A 17,932-nucleotide genomic window follows, 5' to 3' on the forward strand; every position below is an offset into this window, starting at 1 on the left:
TGCGACTCTGTTAACGCCAGCTTAGACTTTACATTTGGTGAATGTCAAACTGTAGTTTTCTTTAAAAACTGAAAAGTAGCTTTAAATATACATATAATAATACCCCTGACAACTGGAAAACGGCTTTTGATAAGCTAACCAATTAATAGACGTCAGCTTGAAGTAAACACTGCAGGAAAGTGTCTCTTTATCGCAGACAGAAGGCTAGGCCAGACCCTTCAAAAAGTAGTTTTGGAACAGAAAATCTAAAATTATCAGTACTTCAGACCGACACGCAGGAACACGAGCCGTTTCGCTGCTCGAAGCCAGAGGGAATTTTGAAATAGCGCGCCAAGCGATCAGCTGGCAGCGACAATCGATAGTCGGGCGAGCGTAGGGTCCCGCTGGGCAGCACTGGCGGCCGCAACGATAGGCAGCGATAGGCAGCAGCGCCAATCGATAGCTGGGTTGCAGAAGGAGGAGGAGAAGCAGAGGAGAAAAACAAAAACCAATTGTGAAAAGTGTAAAGTTTACATCGCAGCAGAGTCGCGTGGCCAAAAGCGGTGGACAAACGTGGAAACGGGCAGCCAACCAGATAACACTACCATTTCTCTACGACGCGCCAGCGGGAGTTTTGCACCTGGTGCAGGCACTCTCCCACACATACACACAAACGCACACACACACTCGCAGGCAAATCGTCATTCTGCGCTATTTGTTGTTTTTTGCGAAATCCAAGACGAAGGCGAATCCACAACAAATGCAGATTGGAATCGGAGCTTGATTGCTTCGCGATTAGTGCCTAGTCACGCGGGATCAGCACACCACAGCCGATCCGGCCGCAGGCAGAAGGGGCAAAGCCAGTGGGTATCATAGTAGCAGGGTAGCAGCCAGCTAGGAGGATACGGAGCCATGTCCGTGCGGACGAAGGTACTCGGCCTGGTGGACGTGATGATGCGCGTGCCACCGGTGATGGTCATCGATGAGGTGCTGAAGATCGACATGGGCCTGCACACGTGGCTCAATCCCAACAAGGACAAGCTGGCCAGTGAGGCGTTGACAGCGCCACCGGAAGCAGCCGGCAGCCGGGATACGTTTGCCAGCATCAAGGAGTTCTTCGGCCTCAGTGCGGCCGAGGATGCGATCGCCCACATGACCTCCTCCGCCCAATCCGCCCTGGAACAGAGCATCGAGAACGCCTCCAAGACGGCCAAAACGCACGGCGTGCTCAGCACCGGCTTCAACTCGCTGATGAGCGAGCTGTCCAAGGACGAAACGCTGGCGAATGTGCTCAGCATCATTACGGTCAAGTTCGTCATCTGCGTGTTCGGTGAGTCAACCACATGGGGTTACTTTCTGCTTAGAATGCCCAAAATATGATAAGGATATATAGTAAATGCTCTATATGCAAAGTCATGCTTCGCCAAGAAAACCGCCTTTCACCCCCAGTAACTCTCAAAATAACCTTTAATATCAGTGGGATCGAGATAACAAGTGTTCGCAGAATCGAAGGTAATGCTCACTTAGCAAAATAACTATATGCGAATGAATAGTTTGCCTTAAAACAGCTTGAGCATTCCCATTGAATCCGAAACGTAAACACAGGCAATTAAGTTAGTTTTTTCGAGTTCATTGCTTTCGACCTGCTGACGAAATCATCCGGAATTCCAAGGGCCGCTTATCGGACGCACTTTGGAACGCCAGCAAACGCCATTTGATACTTCACTCACAATCTCTGTGCTTTTGCAGCTTTCCTTACCGCCGCGTGCATCTTCATGCTGTGGACCCGCCACCTGGTGATGGTCTACATGTTCCTCACCTCGCTGGGCCTCACCTTCCTGTCCTACTGGTCCAATGTGAGCGCATTGTCGCTGATGGAGCGTAGTCCCAGCTTGCTGGAGGAGCTCATGTCGCTGAACACCACGAGGTTGCTGGACTCGGGCGGAGTTGTCATGTCGCTGGCGCCGCACCTGATGGCCCAGTGGTTCATGGGCATGCTGTTCGCGTACATTCACCTGGGTCCGAGGTTCGAGATGCTCCAGAAATCGATGCCCATCATCTTTACTAGTCCAATTCTGTTGGCCATGATGCCGCTGCCGGCGAAAGTGGTGCAACACCTGCCCGTGGTGGCCGCATTTACGCCCATCATTCTCACAAAGATCACGCTGATGCACAGCGCCATGGAGGCGAGTCGAACGGTCTACAATGGTTACCAGTACGCCATGAACTTTGTGTCCAACTTTGGACTGTCGGCGCTCATCGAAAACGAATGGCAGCGGCTTAATGTGCCCAACGTTCTGAGGGTTTTTTGGACCATCAGGTGGGTTTGCCAAGTGGTTCATTAATTTATGTTAATCATGCACGTGGAACCTTCTAATTCTCGCATTCGGAGCGTTAATGTGTCAATGGCACAAGGCCATCAATCACATTGTGTGTCCATGTAGATACTCTCCTATTAGTGGCCGCAGCGCACAGATTAACTGGTTTAAATGAATGATGATCGAATGAAACACCTTTCTTTTTAGATTAATACAAGGCGGCTATGCTCTGGCCACGACGGAATCGGACGAGCCCCTGGATCTAATGACGGCCACACAGAAGCTGCTCGTCGATGGCTGTGAGACGCTGACGGCGGTCCTGGGCATGACGGGCGTCATCTCGATGATCTGCCACTACATCGGACGCGGCTTCCAGTGGTACCTGATGACCTACGACAACGACGAGGAGAAGTCGCTGGGCACTGTCTCCGCAGTGCTCTTCTACATCCTCGCTCTGCAGACGGGACTAACATCGCTGTCGCCGGACAAACGCTTCATCAGACTGTGCCGGAATCTGTGCCTGCTGATTACCGCCATGCTGCACTTCCTGCACAACATCGTGTCGCCCATTCTGATGTCGCTCAGTGCGGCACGCAATCCCTCGCGTAAGCGCCATGTGCGCGCCCTCACCGTCTGCGCCTTCCTCGTGGTGATGCCCGTCTCCCTGCTCTACTACCTCTGGTCGCAGCGCTCCATCTCCACCTGGCTGCTGGCGGTTACTGCCTTCTCCGTGGAGGTCATCGTCAAGGTGCGTGACTATGCAATGTATTTGCTTCCAGTTTACAACATACTTCTGCCGTAGGTTCTCGTTTCGCTGGCCACCTACACGCTCTTTCTGCTGGACGCGCGGCGGCAGTTCTTCTGGGAGAAGCTGGACGACTACCTCTACTATGTGCGTGCCTTTGGCAACTCGGTGGAGTTCTGCTTCGGCATCCTGCTGTTCATCAACGGCGCTTGGATTCTGATCTTCGAGTCTGGTAAGTTTGCGCGTAGCGTTCACCGTCCTTGTTACATTAACACATGAGTAAGCGAGTGCTCAACTCGCCGCATTCCATTGGCATTCCATTTGTCCATCGGATCCGAATTCAGATCCGTCGTCCGTGTCCAGCTTTTCTGTTCTATGTGTGCATGTAATATTTTTATTTGGTTGATTTTGTGTACCGATAACTATAACTTGATAGACCAAAATGCTACAGGCGGCGCCATCAGAGCGATCATGATGTGCATCCATGCCTACTTCAATATCTGGTGCGAGGCTCGTGCAGGCTGGTCGGTCTTCATGAAGCGGCGTTCGGCAGTCCACAAGATCTCAGCCCTGCCAGAGGCAACTCCAGCCCAGCTGCAGGCATTCGACGACGTCTGCGCCATCTGCTATCAGGTGTGTATTTTATCTGAATATATATAGTAATGCAAGTGACTTAACTATGGTTTTTGATTTAGGAAATGTATTCTGCGAAGATCACACGGTGTCGCCACTTCTTCCACGGCGTTTGTCTGCGCAAGTGGCTGTACGTGCAGGATCGTTGCCCCCTGTGCCACGAGATCATGATGTACACGGACAAGGCGGACGAGAATGCGCAGGAAGCGGAGCCAGCGGCGGCTGTCCAGGCCGAGCAGCCCATTCGGATATATCCGCGCGACGTGAGTTCCAACAGTTTCTATATACATCAATGTACTATCTATCGCTTGATCTCGCAGGACGGCAACAACGCAGCTGCGCCGCGACGCTCGCCGGAGCGCGTTCCAGTCGAAGCAGCAGAGGCGGCGGCCAGCAGCACCTCCAATGCAGCGGTGGTGATCGGAGCGGAGGCCGTGTCGGCCATCGTGGAGTCGGCGGCGGCTGTGGGCGAGGCGCGTTCGCTGGGCAGCGTGAGCAGCGTGGCCAGCAATGCCACGCATAGAATCAGCGCCAGCGGGAGCAGCGACAGCAGCTACATGTCCGCATCCGCCCAACCGCCTCCGCCGACGGCCACTTCGGCTGCTGCTGTGGCCACGGCGGCGGCCAGCAACACGACGCACATGTTCCGGATGTCGCAGGACCAGCAGTAATCGGGTGGGATAATAGCATAGGACGGAATCGGATTGGATCGGATTGGAATGGATAAGAACGGAACGAAACGGGAGCGCTCGGCGTACCTTGTTTTTCTTATATATATTGCTACTTGGAAACGTTCTGTGTGTTAGTGTACTTATGTAAAAATGCAAATCTTTGTAGCGATCCAAGGCTTCTCTATTCCCCCGCCCAAAGAGCGCTCTACTCCCCGCACACACGACCACAGCACTGAGCACTCACCTTCGATCCTCATAGGCACAGACATTGCGTATGTGTAACTCACGCAGCCATGCTTAACTAAATTATATACCATGCATATAATAGCGCGCTGAATGCTGAATGCTGAACGGTAATGAGACGACAATTGAAACGAAGATCTATGTACGTTAAGTTTATGGTAAAAAGTTGATCCAAAAATGTTGAAACACACACAAAAAAATGTAGCCCTAAGTTTGCAGTGATGATAAAGAGATGAGAGCAGTGTAAAAAAAAAAAAAAAAAAGGCATCAGCAGAAGCAAAAGCAAAAACGATAAACATTTTATGTGGTGAAGTCTGAAAATGATTTAATCAAGTTACCAACTAAATCTAGTTAAAAACAAAACACGAAAAGTTGCGTTGTATAATTTTGTAATGTAAAAATAACTTGAATAAGCAAATCCTTGTTTTGTTTTTTTATTTAAATTACCTATGTACGTTTATTTAGATTTAAAGTAATTAAACGAAAGAAGCGGAAAATACAGAAAACATTAAAACAGTCTAATGTAAGCGAAAACACACAGAAACAACATGGCTTGTGCCGCCTTTTGACTACAAGTGTGGGTCATTCCATTCCATTGCCTTCATTGCCTTCTCTTCCCCTCCAGAGCTCTGCAATCAGGTAAGTACGCAAATTACTTTCAAACTCGGCGCACTTTTTCAGCTACTAACCAATCAACTCTTTTGCCTTTCAGCTCCGAAGTTTGGCAGCTCAGCCCACTTGCTCAGTTGAAAATCAAGTCGTTGTAGTTGCGCAGCAGGTGGTAGGGCGACACGCGGCAACAGGTGGTGGTGCGCACCACGGTGATGCGATCGGCACGCTCGAAGTTCGCCTTCACCGTCTCGTAGTAGCGACCATCGCTGGAATGGAATGGAGATAGTATATAATATAGTTAGTTATACAACTAGTTGAGTGGAGACCCACCTGAGCACCATGCAGCGCAGCTTGAGGCACTTGACGCGCAGAATATCGATGGCCTTTTGGCTCTTGTCGGAGAAGCGCAGGTTGTCCGGATCCCAGCGCAGCTCCAGGCGCTCCAAGTTGCCGCAGTTCGAGGCAATGGTGTCCATCAGCTGGTCCACGTGAATGTTGACGCCCAGCTTCTCCGCGGTGCCCATGACAATGATCCTGTATAGCAAGTGTTTAGCTCATAAGAATACCATTTGAATATCATTTGATGAGCAATGGAAACACCTACTTGCAGTTGCCCAGCAGGGGCAGGATGCTCATCCACAGCTGGTCGGTGATGTGCGGCATGCCCGAGAGGCAGCAGGCGCTCAGCTGGTGACCCTGGCGCTGTATGAACTTCAGCAGGCCCTCATCCGAGATGTTGTCCGAGGAGTCCAGGTCCAGCGAAATGAGGGATCTAAAACAGAATACTATCGTAGTATTTGGCTTGTTTGGAGCAGCTGCTGTGTCAGCTCACCTGGTGGTGCCCGACTCCATCCACTGCTTGAGAACGCCGTCGTTGAAGCCATTGATCTGGCCGGCCGACAGGAACTTGAGGCTGGGTATCCTGGTCAGCATGTCCACGAGGCACTCGGGCGACAGATCCGTGGCCGTGATGTCCAGCTCCTGCAGGGCGCACTTGTCCCACTCGGCCTGCATGACGAACTCGGACTTCAAACTGGTGCCGTTCATCAGCAGGCAGGTGAGGCGCTTGGAGCGCTGGATGAGGGTCTTCAGGGTGGAGCCGGTCACCTTGTTGCAGAAGTTGACGGCCAGGCACTCCAGCTGGATGCAGTTGGAGCTGAAGGCGTCGATGTGCGAGTCGTCGATGAAGTTGATGCCATACAGATTGATCACACGCAGATTGGGCGTGGCCGACTTGAGCTTGTGCACGTTGATCACCTCGTAGATCTCCTCCTCCTCCTCCTCGCACTTCTCGTAGGTGCCGATCAGGTGCAGCACCTCCAGGCCGTTGATGAAGTTGTAGATCTTGCGCATGAAGCCCTCCATGAAGATCACCTCCGACAGGCAGACGCACATGTAGCGCAGCTTGGTGGGAAAGGCCTGCATCTCGCTGAAGTCGTGCAGCTGCATGGCTACAAAGTACACAAAATTCTAGAGCATTCTGGAGCGGATGAAGTGGCGCACCCACCTGTGGAGAAGTCCAGCAGCATGTGCGTCAAATTGGGACACTTGGCGGACAGCTCATGGAGCACCGTGTGCGTAATCAGTTCGATGGGCAGCTCGATGTAGCGCAGCGTCGGGCCAAATCTCACCGAGATCAGCTGCAGCAGCATCTCCAGGGAGCCCACGTGCAGACCCGAGACCTCCGGCCGCAGGCTCACGTTCTTCCAGAGGCGCGTGTCGTAGGCAATCTGGCGCCATCGACGGCAGATCCGCGCCAGGCGGCAGATCTCGCGGTGCGACAGGTACGAGAAGATGTGCAGCAGCACCTTGTCGGGCAGCTTCTCGATGGTCTGCGGATGAGGAGCATGGCAAGGTTGTAAGGATCTTATCCTTATATCTTATCTATACTAAATGATTCGGATATGATCTCCATATGGAGCTAAACGTGTGAATGGGAGCACAGACAGCCAGAGCGGCATAGTTGAGTGCCTATATATGCTACGGGTGAGTGAGCTTCTATAGCTTCTCTTTCTGTGCTCTCCCACTTTCGGGTGAACTGATGAGTGGGTGCCCAAAGTAATAATCCCAAAAGGAAAAACCCATAGTACCGTGTCGGCGAAGGGACTGCGAACTGTGCCGTCGGAGAGGTAAACCTGGGAGGCCTCCACGGCCAGCTGACCCCAGATATCGGTGGATATATCCATTGCTCGGTGATGAGTCGCGACCACTTGCTTATATAAAATATATAGCTACTACACACGGGGGCCCAACTATGTGCTTCTACGCGTGAATATCCGTCGTATCGAGCTACTTTCGCGCTACTGCGAGGCGCATTCCCGTTGCCAGCGCCTTGCCATCGGAATCTCCAAAGATCCGCCAGGCAGTGGACTCAAGAGAACCCCTAGGCGTATTTATAGACCAGCGGCAGTAACGAGAGCACCGCCACCACCATCACCACCACATCCACATCACACCACATCATAGCAATGCATCAGCTGTGCTGTTCACGGGCGCCGCACCACTCACGCACTCTGCCTGCACCACTGAGCCACTAGCATCACTAGCACCACCCACTCACCCGGCGGTGCATGCGAAGAAAGATCACTGCCAACCTGAGGAGGATGAAGAGCATCAGCACTAAGCTGTCTAGAAGTATGCAACACCTTTCATAGCAGATATTTATGTATCTTTTACTTCCTTCTAAAAGTAGCTCTAAGCACTTCTGTTTTCTGAGCAATAACCTACTGAGTTTTAATCCTGCAAATCCTTCTCTTTCTTCACAAGTTTCCTCTGCCTACTATATCATATTTTATAGTAGTAATAGCTTTTGCAACCTCTTTTCTCTCAGTGCACGCGAAGGCAGACAAGAACGCACGCTGTTTGTTGCCAAGATTTCTGTACACACGCCATCGCTCGTTTGGCTTTGTTTTGTTTACTACATCTATATCTATATCTACATCTACTACATCTATATATACATATATTTGTATCTTTATATACACATGTGTGCCCATGTACAGGGTACTCACCAGTCGGGTCTTCACCACGCCCGAGTCGTGTAGTCCGATGGCCTGCGAAGAGGTTTGCGCTGCCAAAACATTCCAATTATCCATGTTGGTCACTGCTCTAGCTCTTGGATCTCTTGGTTCTATTGGATATCTTGGATCTCTTGGATCTCTGGGATCGGATGGGGATCAGCCGGGAAGGTGTGCGCTGTTTCGGCTGTACAATAGGTGGTCTTTCCGGATCCGTCTGGTTATATCTGTCTGTGTAACTAGGGGAATGTGCCGGCTATACTCTATAAGCTATGTACATATGTACGAGAATTCATTCATGCGCTAAACCATTTCTGCGAGGCTTTCCCACTACTTAGTCACTTAAACTTTTGGCATTCTGCGCATTTCAATCTATGTAGTTAATTGAAAATTAGTTTACAAGCAGCTAAGTTAAGTTATTCTGCCATTTTGAAGCTAACATACAAGTTATCCAGTTTAGCTAGAACATTTGTAGTAGTGTACTAGATATTTCTTATATTTTTGGAAAGCAAAAATACATAAATCATTCAAGCAGCAGCAGTTAATCAAAATTGAATGATTATGCAGTTAATTACCCATTTGATTAGTTGAACAAGCGAATGGTTAGACGCTCTCTACAAATAAACACGAGCACGAGAAGAAAAGCGATTAATTAATTAGTGGTTGCCGTTTTACTTAGTGCCTGCAGTCGATTAAAATAGCAAATTCCCAATTATGCAAACTCAGTGCACACACATTGTTCACTTGCGTTGGATTTTGATTTGAGATTTGGGGCCACACATCACAATTTGTTCACCCTTCGCCCGGTTTATTAATAGATTTGCTGTTGCAAATTGTTGGATGTTGCAACTTGCAAGTACAACGCCGCACAGAACATGCAGTTTCGTAACGAAACTCCGTGGAAACACAAAGTTACGGGTCGCGATCTCCGTGGAAATTCACTTGTTCACTTGGCGCATTACTGGCAAATTGAACGCTAGATTCCGGCGGAAATCAACGAATGCGGCGACTTCTCATGCGAATGTTCCGCGTTCTCGACGGCTCCACAACTCTGAGAAAACTGAGAAAATCAGGCGTCCGCGGAAAATGGTTTATGCCAAAATCCTCTCGTCTAGTTGGTCGTACCACATACGGAGTACATGGGCATTGTGGGCATGTGGGCCATGTGGGGATCCGTGGATATGGAGGGGTTATTCGGAACGATCTCTGCGAGTGCAGGCGTCATTAGCTTTTCCCATGGCGCGCGGCCAACAGAGGGGCGCATGCCAAGGGGGCGTGGCCCATCGTTGGGAATCATACATTACAGCGGCAGTTTCCCACAAAGTATCTCTTATTATTATTATTATTTTATGACTGCATTTCATTCAAAAATCAGCGTAAAGAGCTTTAAATCGCTGGCAGATATTTATTATATCATTTTACATTTCAATTATAGTTTTATTTAATAGTTTATCTCCAAACTAGAAGGCATTTGAGACTGCGAATAAGTTTTAGAAACACTTCCTAGTAATCAGTTTGATTGTGGAACATGGAACCTTATCAGTTTCAAGCTTATATTGAGTAATCTGCCAGTAATTAATTACGAATTTCTGTATGCTAAGCATCTGGGAATGCAAATAAAGCTTCTTTTTATTGGTTGCACATGTGATAAGGGCACTCATGGCCGAAAAAGAATCTATAATGGTATCCTCCTGACATCAACGATGTGGATGCCGTATTTCTGGTTCTTCCTCGCAAAGTCCTCGGACCATTCGCCGAACAGGCAGCCGCCATCGCAATGGCATCCAAAGATGTTGCACGATCCCTGGCCACAGAAGGTGCCCACCTGGGCAACTCCGTCGGCGCAGATCGTCACTTCGCACCTGAGCGGATAGTCTCCATGGCCGCCCACGTCCTGGCAGTCGCCTCTGTCCATCTTGTAAGACACCACCTCCCTGGCAGTGCAGCACTCCGACCTGGCCACTTGGGCGAAGGACAGGCAGCAGATCCCGACGAGAAGCAGAGTGACGATTGGGGATGACATGGTTGGATTTCCTTGGAGAACTGATGCTTTTTCCCTCGGGAATCTGCGATTTTATACGCTCACTAGCGGTGCACGAAAGACGACAGGTTGGCGAAAATGCTCCGATTTAGTCGGAAAATTGATTAGGCCCAGTTTCCCGGAATTTCACTTTAGTTTCAAATTTACCTGATGCAATTTATTCCAAGGAATTTTCACTGATAAGATTGCACAAGCAATCTATGAAATGCGATTAGTTTAGTTTATTAATAAAGTAATAATTCGTTTAAAACGCAGATCACTTGTAACGGAAATCCCATTTAAATTGCTCCAATCGGCGTTGCCAGACCGCGCTAACCCTTCGCACTAGCGCCTCTGCCCGTTCTGATCAGAACGCAGTGGTGAAGCAACGGTTGTTCAAACATTTCAGTCGTTTCTTCGCCGCTCAATCGTTCGGTTGCTGCCCGTTGTTGTTGCCCGCCAATCGATATCGATAAACGTAGGTGTGCCTGCAGTGCGCCTGTGTGCGTGTATGTGTCAGCAGTGCAGTTCAGTTTTCCTATTTATCCACAAATTCTGTGAGAAATGTGATTTAAAAGAAGTCTAAACTTACTATTAACTACTCTCCGCAACCAGACTTTGCATGTTAAACTGAAAATCAAAAGCACTAGCTGCAAACATTGCAGTTTGTTTATATCTGGTAAAGTGCGCGTTGCAACCTGTTCTCTGTGTGTGTGAGTGTAGGTGTGTGCGCCTTAGAGACGCCCTAGGAGTTGTTGTTGCAAAGTTATCGAATCGAAGTTGCAACTCATTAGGGATACTCACGATCCTCGAAAAAGCAGTTACTAAACAATTTGTTTGTATCTTAGTATCTTGTATCTTAGTATCTTAGCATCTTTTATCTTCGTATATTGTATCTTGTATCTTAGAAAGATAGGATTTAAGTTGGGAAATTCGCTGATTGTGAGAAATACCCCTACAAACCTAAAATTCCTACTAAGCTTGCATTTATCCGATCCCATTTCTTATAGACATTAATAGTCTACTTCCCCCTTTGGGAAAATTTCAAACAAAACCACCCACAAATCCGCTTAGGCAAGCGTCTTCAATGAATTGGGTGTAATTACAATTATGGGGCATTAAGAGTGCTCGAAATTGCCCAATTAATTAGGTCTAACCCAGTGAACTGGACACAAATTACCATAAATATTAGTTGAGCACTTTGCCTCCACTTTCTAGCAAGATCAGCCTGAGCTTAATGGGTATCAAATGGGGCTAAGCCAGTTGTCTCTTGAGCAACCCAAAGACGTAGTACTTATATTCAGTCATTGATATAGTTCCTTCTTACTTCAGATCCCAGGAGCCAACCAATCCGATCCCACACCCACGATGTCGTACTCCGCGGAACGAGCGCTGTCCCTCCTCTACCCGCTGGCCATAGTGTCCTCGCTGATCTGCTGCATCACCTCGGCGGTGGCCTGGATGCACTGGCAGTACGTGCTCAACGCCTGCCCGGACACCAACTGCGGATGCGTGCTGCACGGGAAGAGCACGTTCAACAGCTTCGAGGGCGGCAACATCGCCTACTGCCACTTCGCCACCTTCGGCCTCCTGCTGCCCCTCATCTTCGCCCTCGTGCTGGGCATCTACCACGGCTATCGCATGTGCATTGGGCGTGGCAAGCCCAAGGCGGGCACTGCCACCATCCGGCAGCGGTAAGATCGGGTGTCTGCGGGTCAATGGGGTTAATCGACTGGCCACATTCGTCTGCGTCTGGGTGGGCCGCATGCTAATGATGAGCACGCGGCGGATGAGTAATGCTGCCAATTCGGAGTCGCATCAACTAATCACTTGTACTGCCCTCTGCTTGCAGCTCCGGTGACATGATCGTGGTGACCACCGAGTCGGAACTCACGCCCGATGGCCTCTCGCCCTACTACTGTAAGTACCCACGAGTATGTCCCATAGTTCCCATGTGTAATACTCGACTTTTGTAGGGCTGCCTGCCACCGTCATCTCGGCGATCATGGCCGTGTACCAGCTGGTCTACTCGGCCATATTCACGGACGGATTCGAGGTGACCTGCAAGCAGTACAGGGAGGCGCTGCTGAAGGAGATCCAGGGCGTGGGCAACATAGTGCCCGTGATCAAGTCGCGTCTCTCCTGCGCGGCCGTCTTCGACTTCATGGACTACCTGGTGGAGAGCATTTCGTACGAGCGGCGACGCTACGGTCGCATCAACACCGCCGTCTGCCTCTACTTCACCCTGGTCTTCGCCTGGATCGCCCTGTTCGCCTGGCTGCTCATCTGCCTGATCAACGTCATCCATCTGCGGCGCACGAAGGCCGCCCGAGTTTGAGCTTGAACTTGTGCCATGCATCGGAAGCAGTGCATTCCCGGCCACTTAAATTAGGAAACGATCAACTATAAGAAACACCACACCGCACATTCTTATTTAGCCTTTTAACTTATTTAGTAGTAGACACACAGCCAGAACGTCCACGTTATGAACGCATTGTACAAATGTTTGTATGAGTAACGAGCGATATGCTAGATCGCAAGCATTTTTAAATTTATATATATAAAGCCTAATAAATATATATATTTATACGAAGTAAAGCGCATCACTTGGCTCATCGTTGGGAAACAAACATTACAGCTGCAGTTTCCTACAATGTATCTTTTATGATTTTATTACTGGATTTTATTAAAAAATCAGCATAAAAAGCTTCAAATTATTTTACATTTTGATGATAGTTGTGTAGTTTTAGTTAACAGTAGAAAAAGTTCCTAGTAATCAGATTGATTGTGGAACACGAAACCTTATCAGTTTTGTGCATATATAAAATAATTAATTACTAATTCCTGGATGCAATTAATGCTCTTTTTTATTAGTTGCAAATGTGCATTTATGGCCAAACAAGTAACTACCATGGAATCCACCTGACTGAAATGATTTCAATTCCGTATTTCTGGTTCTTTCGCACAAAGTCATCGGACCATTCGCCAGTTAAGCAGCCACCGTCGCAGTTGCAGCCGAAGATGTTGCACGATCCCTGGCCGCAGTAGGTGCCCACCTGGGCGACTCCATCGGCGCAGATCGTCACTTCGCACTTGAGCGGATAGTCTCCATGGCCGCCCACGTCCTCGCAGTCGCCTCTGTCCATCTTGTAAGTCACCTCCTGCCGGGAGGAGCAGCATTCCGACCTGGCCACTTGGACGAAGCACAGGCAGATCCCGACGAGCAGCAGAGTGAGGATGGGGGATGTCATGGTTGGATTTCCTTTTGGCAACTGATGATTTTTCCCTCGGGAATCTGCGCTTTTATACAGGGAAACTGCAAAGTTGGCGAAAATGATCCCAGTTAGTCGGAAAACTGATTAGGCCCAGTTTCGCGGAATTTTACTTTAGTTGCATTTCCGCATTCCTGGCCACTTAAATTATAAACTGATGCACTAAAAGCAACCAATTTTACTATATATAATGCCTAATAAATATACATATTTAAACGAAGTGAAGCACATTACTTAGAACTGCAAAAACTATAGTTAAAATTAGCCGGGTTTACATAGCAAGACATAAACATAATCTGTGCATACAATATTTCGGCATTTTTTAAACATATTTAGTTTGCTAAAAGTGCTTATCTTGCATAGAAAACATAATTTAAAGACAAATAGTTTCATGATGTTTCAATTAATTTTGTAAAAGAGGGAAATTTTAAATTAAAAAACATAGGGAATTTAGGCATAAGGGCAATTCCAGTATATTGCCCACCACCTTAGCATTTTCCGCTGGCACGGTCACACCAATCCGCTGCTGACGTGCCGCAAAGCAAATTGTTTACGTGAAAATCCTTCAATTGCAGCAAAGAAATCGCACAAAATGCTGGACATTCAGACGCATATGGTAAGTACGCAAGCACCGCAATACCGGCCACGTCTAACTGCACTCTCTTGCCACAGGACTTTGCCGGACAGGGCAAGGCGGAGCGCTGGTCCCGCTTCATCATCACCTTCTTTGGAATCGTGGGCCTCATTTACGGAGCATTCGTGCAGCAGTTCTCGCAGACGGTCTACATCCTGGGCGCCGGCTTCGTGCTCTCCTCCTTGGTGAGTAGCTGTCTTCATAGCTCCATAGCATCCAGCACTAACCGCCTGTTTTGCTCCACACACAGATCACCATTCCGCCGTGGCCACTGTATCGCCGCAATGCGCTCAAGTGGCAGAAGCCCATCGACACGGACGCCAAGTCGTCGAGCTCCGAGTCCGGGGACGAGGGCAAGAAGAAGAAGAAGCAGTAGTAGCCGTAGTCTAGGTCTAGGCCAGCAGTAACGTGTACTTCTCACTATCCAATACAAACTACATACTAGAACTAGATAACTAGATGGGTCGTCGGTAGGCGATGAGATCGTTGTGGTCGTAGTACTTGTGGATGAGATCGTACATGTGGGCGAAGAAGAACAGCAGGTTGTCATACTGCCCATTGTACGGCGCCTCCCTGCCCACATCCTCGATGGCACTTTGTGTGCGGAGCGGCGCCGCCAGCTGGTGGAAGCTCTCGGTGATCTCCAGGTTGTCCAGGCCGCGGTACTGTGTGTTCAGGCCCCAGGCATTGATGTGCACCTCCAGCAGGAACTGGTGGATGGCCTCAATGGTGGCCAGGTACCAGCGCGGACTGCCGCGCTGATGGCGCCAGAACTGAGACAGTCGATTCTGCAGCACCACGGTGCGCAGGCCGCGCACCCTTTCGTCCGCGTAGATTCCGCGGCTCTGGTTCCAGGTGCTGTCTATGAACACGGCGCGGCGAATGGGCAGGCTGTCCAGCGTCCAGGCTCGCCGCGCCTGCGGCTCCTCCAGCTCCACCTCGTCCATTCGCCGACGCAGCATGGTGCCCATGTGATGGCCCTTGGGCAGGCCGTAGTTGTCGCCAGTCTGCAGCCGGACGTTTCGCTCGAAGAGCTGAGGCACTGCGAGCGCAGTGGCGCTGGGAAAGATGAGCACCACTCCCGACTCCTCGCGGTAGTCCGGTATGTCCGGAAATGTGTGAATGCGCACGTGCTGCGGCGCCAAAACGGCCGCGTGCACCGCCGAGCTCTTGCCGTCGATCTCCTTCTTGTGCTTGATGATGTCCACCTGCAGCGGCAGCTCCAGGCGGGGCAGCAGCTCCTCCAGTTCGCCCACCGGCACGTAGCAGCTGTAGCAGAAGAATTTCCGAGATCTGTTGCACAGGTGGCAGTTGTGACGCCCCTCGATGGTGTCCAGCACGCTGTGGTCCGCGATGCGCATGTGCACGAAGGGGTACTTGCGGCTGCGCTGTGGCGCCTCCAGGGGATGCGTCATTGTGGCGGAAAAGCTCTTTCAAATTGCAACTTGAAATAACAAATTTCCTGAGGAAATTGCAGTTTTGTTATCGATAAACAGCGGCTGAAGTGACCAGGGCTGGAAAGTATTTTCTACACAATTTGCCTGGAATAGCCCGTATGATGTGTAGAATAAAAGTAAAATATGTGTAAATTATAATGTGTAAAAGAGAAGCAAGTACGTATATGTATAATTCATTATGCTTTTTGTGTAACTTTCAATTATAAGTTCTATTGAAACATACATGTCGAATTTGATTAGCCAGCCCTGCTTGCACCAGCTAGCCAAACGGTCACACTGCGCCAAACAAATCAAAAGCCGGCAAAGTTGTGCGAAAACTAACAAACGCATTTGAAAGCCCTTTTCTCGTATTAAAAGATGTAAAGAACAATGCGCGGCATTCGCAAGTGTGTTCACTGTGGTGCCATCAACGGAAACCGGGCGCTGATCTGCAAGAACGCCGCCTGTCCGCAGCGCAGGAATGTCCTGGACGCCGTGCAGCTGGTGTCGCTGCGGCCAGGATCCACTGTATACTCGCTGCGGACCAAGGAGAAGGAGCAGCAGCCGCGGAATTTTGTGGTCATCCAGGACGTCACCCTGTCACTGCAGCCGGATGCTGCAGTGGTGTCCAGCAAGGCCGAGTGCTTCGTGGAGTCGTGCCACAAAACGGGTGGCCAACCGGCGGACTGCGTCCATGTGAAGGCTTGCCGGGAGCTGGGCACCGAGTTTGCCAAGGCGCAGGTGTACCGGGTGTCCCGCGAGGTGCTGTGGAACCTAAACATCAGGCTGGAGCAGAAGCAGCACCTCTGGCAGCTGTACAAGTACGCCGAGGAAGAGGAGCATCTGCCTGGCGTGCAGCGGCTAAATCACTCCACATTCGCCGTCAAGTGCGAACGTTCCGAATCCTTTCCAGCTGCTCGACTGCACGTCACCGTCTTGGCCAATGGTTTGTCCAAGAAGAAGAGCAGCTACGTCTGCGCCTGCCGCAAACTGAAGATCATTGTGGAGCCGGATAACTCGTTGGTGATGCAGGACGAGATCTGCGATCATCTGCTGCTCGTGCTGGCTGCGATACTCAGTTCGCCGCAGGGAAAACGGGTCTATGGCCACTTCACCAGTGGCTTGCAAAACTTCTGGATGCCCTCGCAGCTGGAAACTCCGCTGGGCGACGTGGCCACCGAGGACTTGAGGCTCAGCCTGGACATGGTGGATGAGTTCGACCCGCAGGTGGACATACTTGTGTTCGGCGATCAACTAGATGTGAGTTACACCACCCAGCCAGTTGACCAGTTTTTAACCTATTCGTGTTTCATATAACAATAGCTTCCCTTGCCGAATCTCTCCGATGGCGTCTTTAATCTGGACAACATGCAGGCCGCCACTTCTGCCCACAGCACCTCGAGCACCAACGATGCCTTGATTCACTATGCCAACGACTCGCAACTCCTGTCCAATTGCGATGTTTATGCGGAGCCCATTGAGCTAACCGACTGCAATATTGAGCTGATGGATCAGTTCCAGCCCACCGATCAGCTGGATATATGCAGCGAGGATATAGAGCTGCCCTTGATTAGCGAACCCTACAATATCCTAGCTGCTCCGCCCATTTTCACCGAAGCCACGCCCTCTGTGGTCGCCGATCAGTTGCCCATTGAACTGGCCACCATATCGGTGGTAAAGAAGACGCCGGTCAAGTTCTCGGAAATAGTGACGGAAGTAAAGTCCCTGAAGCAGCCTTCTCTGCCGGCCAAAAGGGATTTAATAGTGAACAATGCGGCATCAGCGTCATCCGTTTGCTTAGACGCTTCCGTACAGCCGGCCTTGTCCTACTCGTCATGGCTGGATCATGTAATCGAGCTACTAAACGAGAGTTGCGAGCCATTGGACACTCCAAGCGCTACGCTTACCAAGCGCTCGGTGCACCAAAACTTCCATGTGCACAAGGTAAACGGAAGAGAAGTGCTAAGCCACCTACTTACCACCTTTTTGTGTATCTTTGCAGGAAACCTTTTCGCACTTTTGCAAGAGCTTCAGCACTGGAATCAAACGACGGCCATTGGACAAGCTAACTGTGATAAAATCGGGCAAACATAAAGGCCTCAGCAAGTACACCTGGCACTTTGCGAGTCCGCACACCGCGAAGCGCATCTTCAGCACTTCCAACATACAGCTGCAGTTGGACCGCGCCTTCGAGCGGCATGCAGATGGCCATTTTGTTCCCTACGTGCGTCCACGCATTGAGCCACAGGCGCCGGGTCAGCCGAAAAAGCGTGTAGTCTACCCGAGACTCCGCCTGCACATGGTTAAGATAGTCTTCGAAGCGGCTCCAAAGGTGGGTTTGCAATCGAACTG

General features: G+C 50.1%; 8 protein-coding genes across 15 annotated transcripts in view; 4 read left to right on the forward strand and 4 right to left on the reverse strand.

Annotated features, from left to right (window-relative positions):
• The first annotated feature begins 203 nt into the window (after positions 1-203).
• Positions 204-5,133, forward strand: LOC6538050 (protein TRC8 homolog). Of its 2 annotated transcripts, none has more exons than XM_015193134.3 (7): positions 204-1,309; positions 1,729-2,299; positions 2,505-3,045; positions 3,100-3,274; positions 3,479-3,675; positions 3,738-3,938; positions 3,996-5,133. In XM_015193134.3, exons 1-7 carry the CDS (start codon positions 892-894, stop codon positions 4,344-4,346), a joined length of 2,454 nt encoding a protein of 817 aa, XP_015048620.1. In that variant the 5' UTR covers positions 204-891; the 3' UTR covers positions 4,347-5,133. The 2 variants fall into 2 exon arrangements, with proteins under 2 accessions (XP_015048620.1, XP_002098585.1); XM_002098549.4 differs by having other exon boundaries at positions 205-1,309; positions 3,494-3,675.
• On the reverse strand, positions 5,008-9,268 carry LOC6538051 (F-box/LRR-repeat protein fbxl-1). 5 transcript variants are annotated; one of them, XR_005561591.2, is made up of 8 exons: positions 8,954-9,268; positions 8,213-8,457; positions 6,709-7,033; positions 6,034-6,652; positions 5,806-5,973; positions 5,532-5,735; positions 5,279-5,467; positions 5,008-5,218 (listed from the first exon to the last, which is right to left on the reverse strand). XR_005561591.2 is itself a non-coding variant. In XM_039375896.2 (7 exons), exons 1-6 carry the CDS (start codon positions 7,385-7,387, stop codon positions 5,332-5,334), a joined length of 1,548 nt encoding a protein of 515 aa, XP_039231830.1. In that variant the 5' UTR covers positions 7,388-7,510; the 3' UTR covers positions 5,008-5,218; positions 5,295-5,331. The 5 variants fall into 5 exon arrangements, 1 of the variants encoding a protein (XP_039231830.1); XR_005561592.2 differs by having other exon boundaries at positions 8,894-9,268; XR_005561593.2 differs by having other exon boundaries at positions 9,181-9,266.
• A 536-nt stretch (positions 9,269-9,804) lies between these two features.
• LOC6538052 (protein Diedel) lies at positions 9,805-10,270 on the reverse strand. The gene has a single exon (XM_002098551.3). It carries the CDS (start codon positions 10,239-10,241, stop codon positions 9,894-9,896), a length of 348 nt encoding a protein of 115 aa, XP_002098587.1. The 5' UTR covers positions 10,242-10,270; the 3' UTR covers positions 9,805-9,893.
• Positions 10,271-10,606: 336 nt separating this feature from the next.
• On the forward strand, positions 10,607-12,836 carry LOC6538053. Of its 2 annotated transcripts, none has more exons than XM_015193138.3 (4): positions 10,607-10,716; positions 11,571-11,932; positions 12,091-12,158; positions 12,215-12,836. In XM_015193138.3, exons 2-4 carry the CDS (start codon positions 11,607-11,609, stop codon positions 12,574-12,576), a joined length of 756 nt encoding a protein of 251 aa, XP_015048624.1. In that variant the 5' UTR covers positions 10,607-10,716; positions 11,571-11,606; the 3' UTR covers positions 12,577-12,836. The 2 variants fall into 2 exon arrangements, with proteins under 2 accessions (XP_015048624.1, XP_002098588.1); XM_002098552.4 differs by lacking the exon at positions 10,607-10,716 and adding an exon at positions 10,781-10,917.
• Positions 12,837-13,079: 243 nt separating this feature from the next.
• Positions 13,080-13,558, reverse strand: LOC6538054 (protein Diedel). Its single transcript, XM_002098553.3, has one exon. It carries the CDS (start codon positions 13,487-13,489, stop codon positions 13,145-13,147), a length of 345 nt encoding a protein of 114 aa, XP_002098589.1. The 5' UTR covers positions 13,490-13,558; the 3' UTR covers positions 13,080-13,144.
• Positions 13,559-13,975: 417 nt separating this feature from the next.
• Positions 13,976-14,596, forward strand: LOC6538055 (signal peptidase complex subunit 1). Its single transcript, XM_002098554.3, has 3 exons — positions 13,976-14,126; positions 14,183-14,329; positions 14,395-14,596. The coding sequence occupies exons 1-3, from the start codon at positions 14,103-14,105 to the stop codon at positions 14,518-14,520; spliced, it is 297 nt and encodes a 98-aa protein (XP_002098590.1). The 5' UTR covers positions 13,976-14,102; the 3' UTR covers positions 14,521-14,596.
• LOC6538056 (tRNA-uridine aminocarboxypropyltransferase 1) lies at positions 14,538-15,692 on the reverse strand. Its single transcript, XM_002098555.4, has one exon. The coding sequence runs from the start codon at positions 15,557-15,559 to the stop codon at positions 14,600-14,602; it is 960 nt and encodes a 319-aa protein (XP_002098591.1). The 5' UTR covers positions 15,560-15,692; the 3' UTR covers positions 14,538-14,599.
• Positions 15,693-15,788: 96 nt separating this feature from the next.
• The window catches only part of LOC6538057 (uncharacterized protein C2orf42 homolog), a 124,764-nt gene continuing 122,620 nt past the window's right edge, over positions 15,789-17,932 (forward strand). The window contains exons 1-3 of one of the 2 annotated variants that reach the window (XM_039375895.2): positions 15,789-16,840; positions 16,904-17,524; positions 17,583-17,912. In XM_039375895.2, coding sequence (XP_039231829.1) covers positions 15,971-16,840; positions 16,904-17,524; positions 17,583-17,912 — 1,821 coding nt within the window. In that variant the 5' untranslated portion in view covers positions 15,789-15,970. The remainder of the gene's footprint in view (positions 16,841-16,903; positions 17,525-17,582; positions 17,913-17,932) is intronic. The other variant, XM_015193139.3, reaches the window with a different exon arrangement.

This window comes from Drosophila yakuba, chromosome 3R (genome assembly GCF_016746365.2).
Source record: "Drosophila yakuba strain Tai18E2 chromosome 3R, Prin_Dyak_Tai18E2_2.1, whole genome shotgun sequence".
Classification (NCBI taxonomy): Eukaryota; Metazoa; Arthropoda; class Insecta; order Diptera; family Drosophilidae; genus Drosophila; species Drosophila yakuba.

What these genes read in the sequence shown, in the direction of transcription:
- LOC6538050 (XM_015193134.3), top strand. Translation starts at nt 892, where the DNA reads ATGTCCGTGCGGACGAAGGTACTCGGCCTGGTGGACGTGATGATGCGC. An exon ending in GTTCGTCATCTGCGTGTTCG is followed by an intron (nt 1,310 to 1,728) that starts GTGAGTCAACCA and finishes GTGCTTTTGCAG; the next exon opens with CTTTCCTTACCGCCGCGTGC. An exon ending in GATTCTGATCTTCGAGTCTG is followed by an intron (nt 3,275 to 3,478) that starts GTAAGTTTGCGC and finishes ATAACTTGATAG; the next exon opens with ACCAAAATGCTACAGGCGGC.
- LOC6538051 (XM_039375896.2), bottom strand. Translation starts at nt 7,387, where the DNA reads ATGGATATATCCACCGATATCTGGGGTCAGCTGGCCGTGGAGGCCTCC. An exon ending in GCAGTCCCTTCGCCGACACG is followed by an intron (nt 7,034 to 7,291) that starts GTACTATGGGTT and finishes CCTCATCCGCAG; the next exon opens with ACCATCGAGAAGCTGCCCGA. An exon ending in CCCCTGCTGGGCAACTGCAA is followed by an intron (nt 5,736 to 5,805) that starts GTAGGTGTTTCC and finishes CTTGCTATACAG; the next exon opens with GATCATTGTCATGGGCACCG.
- LOC6538052 (XM_002098551.3), bottom strand. Translation starts at nt 10,241, where the DNA reads ATGTCATCCCCAATCGTCACTCTGCTTCTCGTCGGGATCTGCTGCCTG.
- LOC6538053 (XM_015193138.3), top strand. Translation starts at nt 11,607, where the DNA reads ATGTCGTACTCCGCGGAACGAGCGCTGTCCCTCCTCTACCCGCTGGCC. An exon ending in ACTGCCACCATCCGGCAGCG is followed by an intron (nt 11,933 to 12,090) that starts GTAAGATCGGGT and finishes CTCTGCTTGCAG; the next exon opens with CTCCGGTGACATGATCGTGG. An exon ending in TGGCCTCTCGCCCTACTACT is followed by an intron (nt 12,159 to 12,214) that starts GTAAGTACCCAC and finishes CGACTTTTGTAG; the next exon opens with GGCTGCCTGCCACCGTCATC.
- LOC6538054 (XM_002098553.3), bottom strand. Translation starts at nt 13,489, where the DNA reads ATGACATCCCCCATCCTCACTCTGCTGCTCGTCGGGATCTGCCTGTGC.
- LOC6538055 (XM_002098554.3), top strand. Translation starts at nt 14,103, where the DNA reads ATGCTGGACATTCAGACGCATATG. An exon ending in TGGACATTCAGACGCATATG is followed by an intron (nt 14,127 to 14,182) that starts GTAAGTACGCAA and finishes CTCTTGCCACAG; the next exon opens with GACTTTGCCGGACAGGGCAA. An exon ending in GCTTCGTGCTCTCCTCCTTG is followed by an intron (nt 14,330 to 14,394) that starts GTGAGTAGCTGT and finishes CTCCACACACAG; the next exon opens with ATCACCATTCCGCCGTGGCC.
- LOC6538056 (XM_002098555.4), bottom strand. Translation starts at nt 15,559, where the DNA reads ATGACGCATCCCCTGGAGGCGCCACAGCGCAGCCGCAAGTACCCCTTC.